This window comes from Solanum lycopersicum, chromosome 5 (assembly GCF_036512215.1).
Source record: "Solanum lycopersicum chromosome 5, SLM_r2.1".
In the NCBI taxonomy this organism is placed as follows: domain Eukaryota; kingdom Viridiplantae; phylum Streptophyta; class Magnoliopsida; order Solanales; family Solanaceae; genus Solanum; species Solanum lycopersicum.
In genome coordinates, this window is record NC_090804.1 from 4,224,222 (window position 1) to 4,238,165 (window position 13,944).

At 33.9% G+C, this 13,944-nt stretch overlaps 3 protein-coding genes across 5 annotated transcripts; all 3 read right to left on the bottom strand.

The window, feature by feature from the left end:
- LOC101263313 (putative late blight resistance protein homolog R1A-10) lies at positions 1 to 3,363 on the bottom strand. Its single transcript, XM_004238909.4, has 2 exons — positions 3,147 to 3,363; positions 1 to 2,486 (listed from the first exon to the last, which is right to left on the bottom strand). Exon 2 carries the CDS (start codon positions 2,451 to 2,453, stop codon positions 210 to 212), a length of 2,244 nt encoding a protein of 747 aa, XP_004238957.1. The 5' UTR covers positions 2,454 to 2,486; positions 3,147 to 3,363; the 3' UTR covers positions 1 to 209.
- Positions 3,364 to 3,860: 497 nt separating this feature from the next.
- Positions 3,861 to 7,381, bottom strand: LOC101263609 (putative late blight resistance protein homolog R1A-10). The gene is made up of 3 exons (XM_010322475.4): positions 7,274 to 7,381; positions 4,463 to 6,619; positions 3,861 to 4,170 (listed from the first exon to the last, which is right to left on the bottom strand). The coding sequence occupies exon 2, from the start codon at positions 6,241 to 6,243 to the stop codon at positions 4,468 to 4,470; it is 1,776 nt and encodes a 591-aa protein (XP_010320777.1). The 5' UTR covers positions 6,244 to 6,619; positions 7,274 to 7,381; the 3' UTR covers positions 3,861 to 4,170; positions 4,463 to 4,467.
- A 237-nt stretch (positions 7,382 to 7,618) lies between these two features.
- Positions 7,619 to 10,992, bottom strand: LOC101263906 (putative late blight resistance protein homolog R1B-17). 3 transcript variants are annotated; one of them, XM_004238912.5, is made up of 3 exons: positions 10,855 to 10,992; positions 8,238 to 10,427; positions 7,619 to 8,003 (listed from the first exon to the last, which is right to left on the bottom strand). In XM_004238912.5, the coding sequence occupies exon 2, from the start codon at positions 10,383 to 10,385 to the stop codon at positions 8,280 to 8,282; it is 2,106 nt and encodes a 701-aa protein (XP_004238960.1). In that variant the 5' UTR covers positions 10,386 to 10,427; positions 10,855 to 10,992; the 3' UTR covers positions 7,619 to 8,003; positions 8,238 to 8,279. The 3 variants fall into 3 exon arrangements, with proteins under 3 accessions (XP_004238960.1, XP_010320781.1, XP_010320780.1); XM_010322479.4 differs by having other exon boundaries at positions 8,275 to 10,499; positions 10,855 to 10,981; XM_010322478.4 differs by having other exon boundaries at positions 8,238 to 10,499; positions 10,855 to 10,981.
- Between the last annotated feature and the right edge of the window lie 2,952 nt (positions 10,993 to 13,944).

A 13,944-nucleotide genomic window follows, 5' to 3' on the forward strand; every position in this document is an offset into this window, starting at 1 on the left:
TACAATCAATCCAAATGTTGTATTCATTAGAATAACACAGTACGATACAATACAACATAATACAATACAATATAATACGATACATTATGAAACAATGCTGAACAACCATCCAAACAAGGTGTAAGGGGCCAAAAGATGAAGAAATAACTTTGGCCTTGTACATACAATGTAATTTTCCGTTGAAGGAATGAAAATCAGTTACACCATCTTTAGTAGTTCTTGGGGATATGAAGTTGGAGTCTCTCAACTCCTTCAGTGTCTTCTACATCCCGTTTAATTCTTTGAGCTGACTCGCGAACTGACTCACTACAATTGATCAATTTAATCAATCGTAGTGTTGAAATATCCGCGAAGCTAGAAGGAATCTCCTCAAGTTGTTCACAATCTTTTATGACGAGTTTCTCAAGCATGGGAAATGATGTATCCGAGGCCTCCCATTGATTCATATCGACTAGCTCTAGTTTCAAATATTTCAAGACTTTGAACTCTCGATCAGTAACATCCCATCGCGTATTGTTGTTGGGGAAATGTATAAAAAATAACTTGAGAGTCTCAAGTTTTTGCAATGCTGCAATACTTGTAACCACTTGTTCTGTCAATGAGATGCCAGCAAGTGATAACAACCTCATATTCATAGGGAAAACTGATTTGAACCCTCCGGTTGGCGTTGATAATCCAATGGGGAAACTTATTTCAAGAGATTGAAGGCGGTTATGAATTTCCGGTGTAGGAAACAGAGAATGGTTAGGCATGCCATGAAAATTAACAACGGAGAGACTGAGTTCTTCAAGATTCGGAAACCTCCACCAGAACTTACGATTCATATCAGCAAGAGATACACGGCATTTGCCAAAAGTCTTTAAGTTGTCTAACAGAACATGTTGCGAAGATTTTTCTTGCTCATCGTCTACCCATAAAAAGGAAAATTCACTAATATCAACATGCCTTAGCTTCTTCATTTTCCAAATGTCCGGTGATGTCTTTATACGTTGATGTGAATGAACACGTAAAGTTTGTAGATTGATCATGTGCGACACCCACTTGAAGTCAAATTTTTTGACAAAAATCGCGAGGTATTTCAAGTGAGTGAGTGATTCAAGTGCGGAAGCCGGAGATTTTTGAAATTCCCAACTACTTTCCATATTGATATCCAACAAATGCAACACCCTAATAAGCCTCAACTTATGAAGTAGAGAGAAAAGATCCATACATTTTGATGAATAGAATCGCGGATGAGCAATGAATTCAAGAGACTCCTTTTCTTCGGAGATCCCATTCAGTGAATATCCGTTCAACTCCAAATGATTAACAAGGTTGTCATGGATATACATGCATAGCCGAGCTGGATCATTGGGAGACGAAGGTACTTCAGAGGATGAGTTGTATGACTCAAATCGTTGTTTAAAATCTTCTTCTTCAAGTTCCCTTGAGCAAAACTCGCGAATCAGATCATGAACCATGCAGTATTTTATATCACCATTTGATCGCCTTTTAGAAACTATTAGAAGGCTTCTATTGACTAGATCAATCAAGCAATCTTTAGATGATTTTTCTAGGTTCTCCGTGTCGTTGATGTTGGGTACTAACTCTTCAGCTATCCATAAGTTTAGCAAATCGGAGACTGGAATGTTGTAGTCTTCGGGGAAGTATCCAACGTATAGAAGACAATGCTTTAGATGATCGCGTAAATAGTCATAGCTTGATTGAACTGCCTTCCTACTCTGCTCTTCTAAACCAAGAGAACTTAAATCCTTTGCAAACTCTTCCCACACGGAGACACACCTTTCCTTTTGTGCGATAATACCAGCATTCAACACAATCACAAGAGGCAGTCCCTTACAGTTTCGAGCAACTTCAAATCCTGCTTCTTTTAGCTCTAAGGGAACCCTCCCGCGTTTAAATACCTTCTTTTGCAATAACTCCCAACTCTCTTCATCTGTTAGGAATCGAAGAGAATAAGTATCACTCATCTTAGTAGCAACCTCTTGAACGCGGGTTGTTACCATAATTCTACTTCCTCTTCCCACACAAGGGAAACATAATTGCAAGTCTTCCCATGTCTGATATTTCCACATATCATCTAAAACAATGAGGTATCTCTTGAAATAGAGTTCCTTCCTCAACATATCTGCAACGTCCTCATCCTCTCGGATCATGTCATGTTTTTCACCAGTGACTTGTTTAAGAATATCAATCAATAGCTTTCTGGTGCTATATGTTTGTGAAACAATACAAAATGCGCGAGCATCAAAGTGTTCAGCAATAGAATGACTGTTGTACACCTTTCTAGCCAAAGTTGTTTTGCCTAGTCCTGCCATTCCAACAATTGATATAACTTCGCGTTCTTTTGTTCCTCGAGTCAATTTCTGAATGATCTGTTTTACATCCTCCTTAAACCCCACAAATTCCTCATCATTCGATGAAAAAGAAGTAGTTAGCTCGATCTTCTCCATCTCAATTCACGATTGTTAGAGGTAAAAGTCAAACTGCATTATAGTTAATAACTGTGTTAGCCTCCATAAAACCAATGAAATAGTTTTTCGCCTTAGTAATGTTATTTTCTTCTATTCAAATAGCGAGTCATGAGCATTAGAAATAATTTCGCAACAAGCATATTTTGAACATTTTACCTATCCGTCAAACACTAGGTAGACAGAGTTAATCTAGTACGTGTAATCAAACATTTTGCCTCAATATCCATGTTCTAGTAAAAGGGAATCTATGGAAGTTACAAATTACTAACAACACTAGAAACATTATGAGAGATTTGTTAATTAGAAGTTGATTCCTCAAATTCGTCTTTCCCAATTTTTAGTAACATTTTTTGTTTTTCGAGATTCAAACTAGCTTTCTCCTCAAGATTCAAAACACTATTCTATCAAGTCACACACTTGTGCCCCATTCTCTATAATCGAGGCGCTAGATCTTGTATCTATATAATTGACCAAGACCAAAATTATAAGGTACTTTTTCATCATATAATGATATGAGAAGAATCACTACTACTTATACTACTTTTTCATATTTATTTTCAAATATTAGTAAATGGAAATATAACAACAAAGTATCACATAAATTTGTTTGACTCATTAGATTAGAAAGTAAAATAAAAGCAAAAAAGTAGAAATCTAAAATAGGGATCTCACCTTAGAGTGCAAATACAGAGAGAAATAATAATTGCTATGCCTATATGGTTTCCCTCTTAGGAAGAATTGGAAAAGAAGTTTTGTGGACTTTGAATTTTGAAGAATGAAGAAAGATAGATCTAGTAATTGCAAGGTTGACTTTATAAATTTTACATGTGGCACTCCTTTATTGGATAATGTTAAAAGATTTAATTTTAATTACATCGACCCAAATCAGTGTACTTGCGACGCAATAAAGCTCGGATTGGTTATGTCGAGATTGTAGTGAATGGAATAGTAATCCTGACATAAGGAACTTCGATATATTTAATCTTGAGAAAACTTATTTTTCCGATCATTTTAACATTTGATCGAACCAATATTTTTTAAAAATTAACGTTCCTTTCTTTAGCTCTTTACTAGCTTACATTGATATTTCTGCAGTTATATGTTCAAAAAAAATGCAGTTATAACCTTGAAATTTATTTAACCAGACAACACTTCATAACATTCTTCTTCAATATTTATGAGGTCTTACTTTCTCGTATAAAAAAAAAGGTCTTTTTATATGTAGTAAATTTACCAATTCCAACACTAACCTGACTAGTTTAAGATCACATAAGATTATATAGATAACAAACGTCTTTAAAATAAGACCACAAGATTTTAAAAAATCTCACTTTATTTCTTATATTCATGTCTAATTAAACCAAGACACTTGAATTGAGTCACGGATGGTAGTAAATTGTGATATATATATACATAATACACACATATAGTTTTCATCAACAAATAACAACAATGAACATGGCAATTAGTAGTTCAGATCACAGTGATAAAAAATTAGAATCCATAAGCTTCAAAATCTGCCTCCGTCTGTGAAATTACATATAAGAACGTAGCCTTACAAAGCACAAAACGAAATAGACATTGATATCCTGCGGACAATAGCAGCTTGCTGATATGCAAATCAATCAATCCACAAAGCAGAACCTTTCATCTGATGCATCCTCTGACTAGAAGTTCACAAGTCCGATGGATGATTCTGTTGCTCGGAATCACAACTAGATGAAGTTAAAAATATGGAAAAGACGAAGAATGACAGGAAAATAAATGAAGTAACTAGAGAGAACTCAAAAACCATAACGTTATATCAAAATGACATTGTTGGTATGTTGTCGATGCAATATGTAGCACAACTGGCATATTAGCTTAAAGGTTATGTTATCGATCAATATCATAAACATCGTTTATTCTGCACACCTGAACTTCAATATGCAAGGAAGAAATGTTTTCTAATATGCAAAAACATGAGAATAATGAATGAAATCACTTACCATCATCATTTGTCTTTCTTCAAGATATGAACTTGGATGGAGGTTGACCCATAATATTCTTCTGATTCTATTTTAATCTTCACAGCTGAATTACCAACAGAATCGCTACAATCGATAACTTTTATCAATCGCAATGGTATAATATCAACAAAGGCCTCCGGGATCTCTTCAAGCTTGGGACAACTTTTTATAACAAGATACTCAAGGCAAGGAAATGATTCCTCTCTGCAACTCCATTTGGTCATAAAAACACGATGTAATTTCAAAAACTTGAGTTTTTCAAACGTGTAATCACCGAGATCCCAATACCTTTCCCCTGCAAAGTATATCTCGGATAATTTAAGAGTCTCAAGGTATCGCAATTTTGCAATACTTGAAACTAATTCATGCGTTAGGAACATTTCACTGAGGGACAAACACTTGAGATACCAAGGGAGAATAGTATCCAAATTCATCAATGCAGAGCTTGTGTAATCAGAAACATGATCTCCAAATTCATTAATGTGGAGCTTGACTTCTTCAAGATTTGGGAACTTGTCCCAAAACTTTCGAGTCATGTCAGCCACGGACATACGACACATTCCAAGAGTCTTCAAGTTATCTAACACAATATCATCTTCTTCTTCCCATACTGTAACGGGAAATTCGTTTATGTCCACATGCCTCAACTTTGACATTTTCCATATAACAGAGGATATCATTATATAAGATGAACGAACCCGCAAAGTTTGTAGATGAAGTAGGTGTGACACCCATTTCAAATCAAATGCTTTAGCAAATATTGCAAGGTACCTCAAGTGTGGGAATGACTGAAATTCAGCACTCAAAGAATTGTCCAAGTAGATATCCAATAAATGTAAAACCCGAACAAGTCTTAAGTTATTAAGCAAACGGAAAGGATTCTTACGGTCCAATATACTGAATTTCGGATGAACAATGAACTCCTTAGGATCACTTCCCTTGAAATCACTTGTCATAGTACGGTCATGTATGTACATACATAACCTTTGTTCCTCTGGATAACTATACGGCACTATGAGCTGCATGAACTTTTCTTCTGTAATTTTTCTCAAGCAAAACTCACGAACTTGATCAAGAATTATGCAACATTTCATTTTACCATTCGATCTTGTTTTAGAAACCATTACCAGGTTTCTGCTAACAAGATCATACAAGCAAATCTCTGATAATTCTTCTAGCCTCCACGTATCAATGTCCTGCACAAACTCTTCAGCTATCCACCACTCGAGTAGATCAGACACTGGAATTTCATAACTTTTAGGAAACAATGCCATGTAGATAAGGCACGGCTTTAAATGGTTAGCTAAATGGTCATAACTAGATTGTATTGTCTTCAAGCTCATCTTTGTTTCGAAAGCATGAGAACATATATCATATGCAACCTTAAGCCACAAATCCGCTTCTTTTTTCTTGCTTGAAAGAATTCCAGCAATCATGATAATCAGAGAAGGCAATCCTCTGCATTTTTTGGCAACTAGTGGTCCTACATTGCTTAGCTCCAAAGGACAATTCTCTCCTTGAAATACTTTCTTCTGCAATAATTCCCAACTTTTTTCATCATTTAGAAATGGAAGCGAATAGGGATCAGTACGCTGCCTCATATACATAGCTAACTTTTCATTTCTAGTTGTTACCATTACTCTACTTCCCTTTCCATAATTACTACCTAAATATAATTTTAATGTATCCCACGCCTTCCCTTCCCATATGTCATCCAATACAATGAGAAATCTTCTTGCCATTAGACGCTCCCTGAACATACCGTAAAGATTATCTTCTGCAGTAACACAATCATCACACAATTTGTTTTAAAATCTCAAGCAATAACTTTCTCACATCATATATTTGTGAAACGGAGCACCAAGCTCGAACATCAAAATGTTTAATAATAGAATTACTATTGTATATCTTTCTAGCCAGAGCTGTTTTCCCTATTCCAGCCATTCCAACAATCGAAATAACATCTAGATTTGTTGATGTCCTTCTCTTCAAATATTCACTTATAATTTCTACATCATCATCAAACCCAACTACTTCTTCGAATTCGTCATTAACGTCCATGGAAGGCTTTGGACAAATCTCAATGACCTCCATATCAGTTAGCTTGGCCATTTTTACGATCCTTGGAAATAAAATCTACATATTTCAAAATAGATAACTCTGTTATCTGAACGAATTAAACAAGAATGCACAAATTATTGTAAAATTCCTACTTGTTTGAAACAGAGACAAGGGCCTAATTATTAGTTTCATTATCAAACTATATATTAGTAGGCATAAAAACACTCCTTTTACTTGATTAACTGAACTTAAATACCCCATAAACTTTAGGGGCGTTTTCAACACTTTCCTTGTGAGAGTTTGAGACCACTTGCTATGCCATGTGACATATTGCTATTGTACATCTTTCTAGCAATAGCTGATTTCCCTATTCTAGCCATTCCAACAATCGAGATAACGTCCAGGTTCATTGTTCCTCTCATCAAATACTCTGCATCATCATCAAACCCTTCGTCTATTAGGGATAATAAGGTTCAATGCAAGAGTACTCTTCAGAATTCTCCATATCACTACTTCGTGGAGGTAGAAAGACTGTTTCTAAAAGATCTTCATCGACTCAAGTGCATCAAATCTAAGTAAAGGACAAGGAATATTACGAATACAAGTATATACGTTCCATTACTATAGTAAAATAAGACATGAAAATTGTGACAAACAATCAAATTAGAAACGCAAATTTTTCAAAAAATTCTTGGCTGCTCAAGTGCATCAAATTCAAGTAGATCTCACCTTAGAGAATTGCTTCAAAGGTTCTAAGGCTTCTCATGTCTTGCACAAAATTGAAAAGTAAAATGAAAGCTAACAGGGAATATATCTCACCTTAAAGTGGAAATAGAGAGATCAATAATTGCTTCAAAGTGCTGTTAATTATTAGAGATTTTTTAATTAAAGTGCCCATTTAAGTATTGATTTAAGAATGTCTAGATTAAACTATTTCCATTTGTTCATCAAAGCTCATTAGGTATATAACTTAATTACATTAAATATATCTACTTATTAAGATTAAGATATTTAAATTTGAATAAATATCAAAATGTTGCATTAAAATCCAAAGGTGAATATTAAGATGGTGCATTAAGATGAATCTAAATACGCATTAAAATATTTAAATATTGCATTAAAATACACACGTATAGTTTCCATCAACAAATAACAACAATGAAACATGACAATTAATAGTTGAGATCACATGTGAAAAAGAAATTCAGAATCCATAAGCTTCAAATTCTGGCTCCGTCTTTGACAATACATATCAGAACGTAGCGTTACGTTACAAAGCACAAATCTAAATAGACATTGATATCCTCAGGTCAATAGCAACTTGCTGATTGATGATATGCAAATCAATCCATCCACAGAGCAGAACCTTTCATCTCAGTACTGCAATGGTTTAGCTTCTAATGATGTCTCCTGATCTGATCCGATGAATGATTCTGCTGCTCGGAAATCACATCTAGAACTATAACAAAAATCATTTTTAGTGACAATAAATATGCACATTAACAAAGAGTGTTAAAGTCTTTACCGACATTAGTGAATTAATGTTGCTATAGGCTTTATGGACATTTACAAAGTGTGATATTTAACGGTAATTAAGCTATTTCCGCTAAAGATCATTTTTAGTATAGTGAAAATGAATGAATTACATGGCAAAAGGAAGTAGAGAGAAGTCGAAAATCATAAAGATACATACAATGTAATTTTCCGTTGAAGGAATGACAATCAGTTACCATCTTTAGTAGTTCTTGGGGATATGAAGTTGGAGTCTCTCATCTCCTTCAATATCTTCTACATCCTGTTTAATTCTTTGAGCTGAATCGCGAACTGACTCACTACAATTGATCACTTTAATCAATCGTAGTCTTGGAATATAAACAAAGGCCTCCGGGATCTCTTCAAGCTTGGGACAACTTTTTATAACAAGATATTCGAGGCAAGGAAATGATTCCTCTATGCAACTCCATTTGGTCATAAAAACATGATGTAATTTCAAAAACTTGAGTTGTTCAAACGTGTAAGCACCGAGAACCCAATGACTCCCTGCAAAGTATATCTCAGATAATTTAAGAGTCTCAAGGCATCGCAATTCTGCAATGCTTGAAACTAATTCATGCGTTAGGAACATTTCACTGAGGGACAAACACTTGAGACGCGAGGGGAGAATAATAGTATCCAAATTCATCAATGCAGAGCTTGGGTAATCAGAAACATGATCTCCAAATTCATTAATGTGGAGCTTGACTTCTTCAAGATTTGGGAACTTGTCCCAAAACTTTCGAGTCATGTCAGCCACGGACATACAACACATTCCAAGAGTCTTCAAGTTATCTAACACAATATCATCTTCTTCTTCCCATACTGTAATGGGAAATTCGTTTATGTCCACATGCCTCAACTTTGACATTTTCCATATAGCAGAGGATATCATTATATAAGATGAACGAACCCGCAAAGTTTGTAGATGAAGTAGGTGTGACACCCATTTCAAATCAAATGCTTTAACAAAAATTGCAAGGTACTTCAAGTGATCCAGTGACTGAAATGCAGTAGGCAAAGAATTGTCCAAGTAGATATCCAGTAAATGTAAAACCCGAACAAGTTTTAAGTTATTAAGCAAACGAAAAGGATTCTTACGGTCCAATATACTGAATTTCGGATGAACAATGAACTCCTTAGGATCACTTTCCTTGAAATCACTTGTCATAGTACGGTCATTTAAGTACATGCATAACCTTTGTTCTTCGGGTTGATCTGGATAACTATACGGCACTATGAACTTTTCTTCTGTAATTTTTCTCAAGCAAAAGTCACGAACATGATCAAGAACGATGCAGCATTTCATTTTACCATTCGATCTTGTTTTAGAAACCACTACGAGGTTTGTGCCAACAAGATCATGCAAGCAAATCTCTGATAATTCTTCTAGCTTCAACGTGTCAATGTGGTGCACAAACTCCTCAGCTATCCACCACTTGAGTAGATCAGATACTGGAATTTCGTATTTTTTAGGAAACAATCCCATGTAGATAAGGCAAGGCTTCAAATGGTCCAGTAAATGGTCATAACTTGATTGTATCGTCATCATGATAATCTCCTTATTGGGAACATGAGAACTTATATCATATGCAACCTTAAGCCACGAAGACCCTTCTCTTTCTCTTGAAAGAACTTCAGCAATCATGATGATCAATAAAGGCAGTCCTCTACATGCTTTGGCAACTAGTTTTCCTACATTCACTAGTTCCAAAGGACACGATTTCCCTCGTCCAAATACTTTCTTCTGCAATAGTTCCCAACTCTGATCATCTTCTAGACGTGGAAGCGAATAAGGAAAACTGTACCCCTTAACATAGCTAGCCATCGCTTTATCTCTAGTTGTTATCATTATTCTACTTCCATGATTAAAATCAGGGAAACATGATTGAAAATCATCCCATGCCTTACCATCCCATATGTTGTCTAATACGACAAGATATCTTTTTCCGTTTAGACACTTTCGCAATATGTCTTCAGGATCATCCAAGTTAACATAGTTAGAAGGATGATCACCTGTAATTTGTGTTAGAATCTGAAGCACCAACTGTCTCCTATTATATGTTTGTGAAACAGAACACCAAGCTCGAACGTCAAAACGATCAATAATAGAACGACTATTGTATACCTTTCTAGCCAGAGCTGTTTTCCCTAAACCAGCCATTCCAACAATCGAGACAACGTCCAGGTCCCAGGTTCCTCGTATCAAATAATCAGTTATATTTTGTGCATGTTCATCAAACCCCACTAGTTCTTCGTCTATTGATGGATAATAAGGTTCGATGCAAGACTCTTCTGAATTCTCCATATTATAATTAGCTTGGCCTCTAACGATTGATGGAAATAGAATCTTCATTAACAACAACATACTCTAATGATTAACAATGCCACATCTAAAGTCTTGTGAATATATGTTCCATTACTGTAGTAAAACAAGACATGAAAATTGTCACAAACAATCAAATTAGAAATTACAAAACAAATAACAATGTTAGAGTAGAGTATACGTGGATTTTATCACTACTTCGTAAAAAGACGGTTTCCAAAAGACCCTCCATCAAATTCTTCTGAATAACAGTATATGCATTCCATTATTATAGTAAAACAAGACATAAAGATCAATCAAATTAGAAAAATAACAAAACAACAACATAAATAGTGAAATTCCACCAAGTAAGCTCGGGTAAGAGTACTGCTTCGAATGTAGAAAGACTATTTTCAAAAAATTACGATAAGCTCAAGTGCATCAAATTCGAGTAAAGCAAACGGAATCTTACCTTAGAGATCAATAATGGCTTGAAAGGTTCTGTCTTGCATAAAATTGAAAAAGAATTGTAGCAAAAAGATAGAGGGAGGAGTTGACTTTAAAAGTAGATCGATGAGATTAGACCCAACCAAAATTTATCATAGTTTAGACTTTATTGTAAAAAAAATAGACATAAAGAAATGGCCAAAAATGAAAACTAATCCGGAGTACAAAATATTAACAAAAATTTTAAAATGGAATATAAAATTTTATATTAACCAATACGGTAAAATCGCTGCAACAATAGCGATTTACTCCACCAGTTGCAAAATGTGAATTTTTTTTTAAAAAAATAAAATAGCTACCTAGGCATCGATTTAAAACTTTTTTTTTTTGAAAATCGCTGCCCATGTAGCGATTTTCAATTTTTTATAATTTTTTTTTAAATAAGAAAAATCGCTGCCCATGCAGCGATTTTCAATTTTTTATAATTTTTAATTTTTTTTTTAAATTTAAAAAAAAATTATTTTATTTTTTTAAATTTTAAATCGTTGGCCTAGGCACCAACTCGTTCATCACCCATAACATTATTATTTACAATTTGTGTACAATAATTCACTGCATTTTGAATTTGATTATATCTATAAAAATAATAATATAAATATATTACATATAAGAAAAATAGTTTTAAGAAATAAAAAAACATTATTTTATTTACCTATCAGTTGAATCCGATTAGGAAAAATTCAAATGATTCAAATTTTGGCTAGACTCTTCCATAATGGCAGACTTCAAAGTTAAAAATAATGATCTCTTCAAGTAATGATCATGAGTGTATATTATATATTGTTGTTTATGAAATCGCTACATGAAAAGAGATACTTAAAAATGCTAAAAAAAAAACTAAAATCGCTACACTAACAGCGATTTAATATTTAAAAATAATAATAATTTATATGAAATCACTGCCACCATTTAGTTAACTTTTTTTTAAAAAAAAATAAATGAAAAAGCTATTTCGTTTTTTAAAATTATTTTTTTTAAAGAAATAAAAATAAAAATGGCTGACTTGGAAGCAACTTTCTTAAAAAAAATTAATTTTTTTTCAGAAAAAACATTGCCTAGGCAGCGATTTCCATATTTAAATTTTTTTTATAAAATCGCTGAGCGATTTAATTATTTTTTTTTGAGGCAGCGATTTTCCATATTTAAAAAAGAATTATTTTTTTGAAAATCGCTGCCTAGGTAGCGATTTCATTTTTTAAAAAAAAAATTCACATTTTGCAAAATCGCTGCAGAGGCAACAATTTTGCTTTTTCTAGTGGAGTAAATCATTTTTGTTGCAGCGATTTTGCCATTTTGGTTAATATAAAATTTTATATACCGTTTTAAAATTTTTGTTAATATTTTGTACCCTTCAGGCTCCGGACTCGGGAATATATCTCACCTTAGAGTTGAAACAGAGATATTAATATAATTGCTCCAAAGTTGTGTTAATTATTAAAGATTTTTTAATTGAAGGGCCCATTTAAGTCTTTATTTAAGAATAGAATATCCAGATTAAACTATTTCCATTTGTTCTCGTAAGCTCATCAGGTAGATAACTTAATCACATTAAATATATTTACGATTAAGATTAAAATATTTGAATTTAAATGAATGTCTGAATAACTAAATGTAGTATTAAGATTCAGAGGTTAAAATTGTCAGTTTTGTTGAATGCCTCTCAAAATGAGAGTCTTTCTATTATATAGAGAGAATAAATATTACAAATCCCTAAAGATCCATCATTCATATCCCTAAAGATCAGCTATTCTATCTCTACAAATCTGTTATATCTGCTATTCAATCCCTCCAAATTCGCTATTGTATCACAATATTTATTTCTTTAATTCTACAACAAAACTATATGATCATGCTAATTTATACCATTATCTAATTACATTAATATATACAACTATTTAGATTTCCATCATGCTAACATCCCCCCATCAAATTGATGTTGATGGATCAAGAAGCATCAATTTGCCTACTAGAAACTGATGGTGTTGTCGTGCCATAGATTTTGTAAACGCATCAGCTATTTGAAGATCACTAGACACATGTGGAAAAGTAATGACTCCTTTATCTACAACTTTTCGTATATAATGACAATCTACTTCGATGTTTTTGGTCGTCTCATGAAAACTGGATTAGTAGCGATCTGAATAGCACTTGTATTATCAGCATGAAGAGGAGTAGGATGAGATTGAGGAAATCCAATCTCAGCAAGTAATCACGAAGCCATACAACCTCAGAGCAAGCAGTAGACATGGATCGATATTCAGCCTCTGTTAAAGATTTTGACACACGATCTTGCTTTTTGCTCTTTCAGGATATCAATGACTTTCGAAGAAACATGCACCAACCAATGACTGAAACATACTGCTAGTCAGAATCACTAAAAGCATTAAGATGAAAGAAGAACCACTTGGAAAGAACAATCCACGAGTAGATATTCCTAAAAGATACCGAATGATGCGACGAATAGCCACCAATTGGAGATGACGGGGAGCTTGCATAAATTGACTAACTTGTTGCACTACAAAAGAGATGTCAGGCCGAGTAATAGTAAGATAATTTAGACTCCCAATTAATTGTCAAAACATAGTTGGATCAGGAAGAAGATCGTCTTTCTCACGATGATACTTCACATTCAATTCCAATGGAGTATCTATGGAGGAGGAATCTTGAAGACCAACCAAAGAAATAAGATCCTGAGTATATTTGTGTTGGTTTAGAAACACACCTGAAGCAACATTATCAACTTCCAAATCCAAAAAATATGTAAGAGTACCAAGATCTTTCATATGAAAAGAATCTTTAAGTTGCTGTTGGAGGCTAGTGATTAGTGGAAAATCAGTTCCTGTGATGATTATGTCATCTACATACACCAAAAGAAGAACACAACTTGTAGATGTTTTCCCAAGAAACATAGACGAGTCATATTTGCTCTGCTCAAAAAAAAATTATAGCAAAGTAGACCGGAACTTATCAAACCAAGCTCTTGGAGCTTGTTTTAATCTATACAAAGACGCTTCAACTTGCATACATCTGATATAGGTGATGAGAACAAACCAGG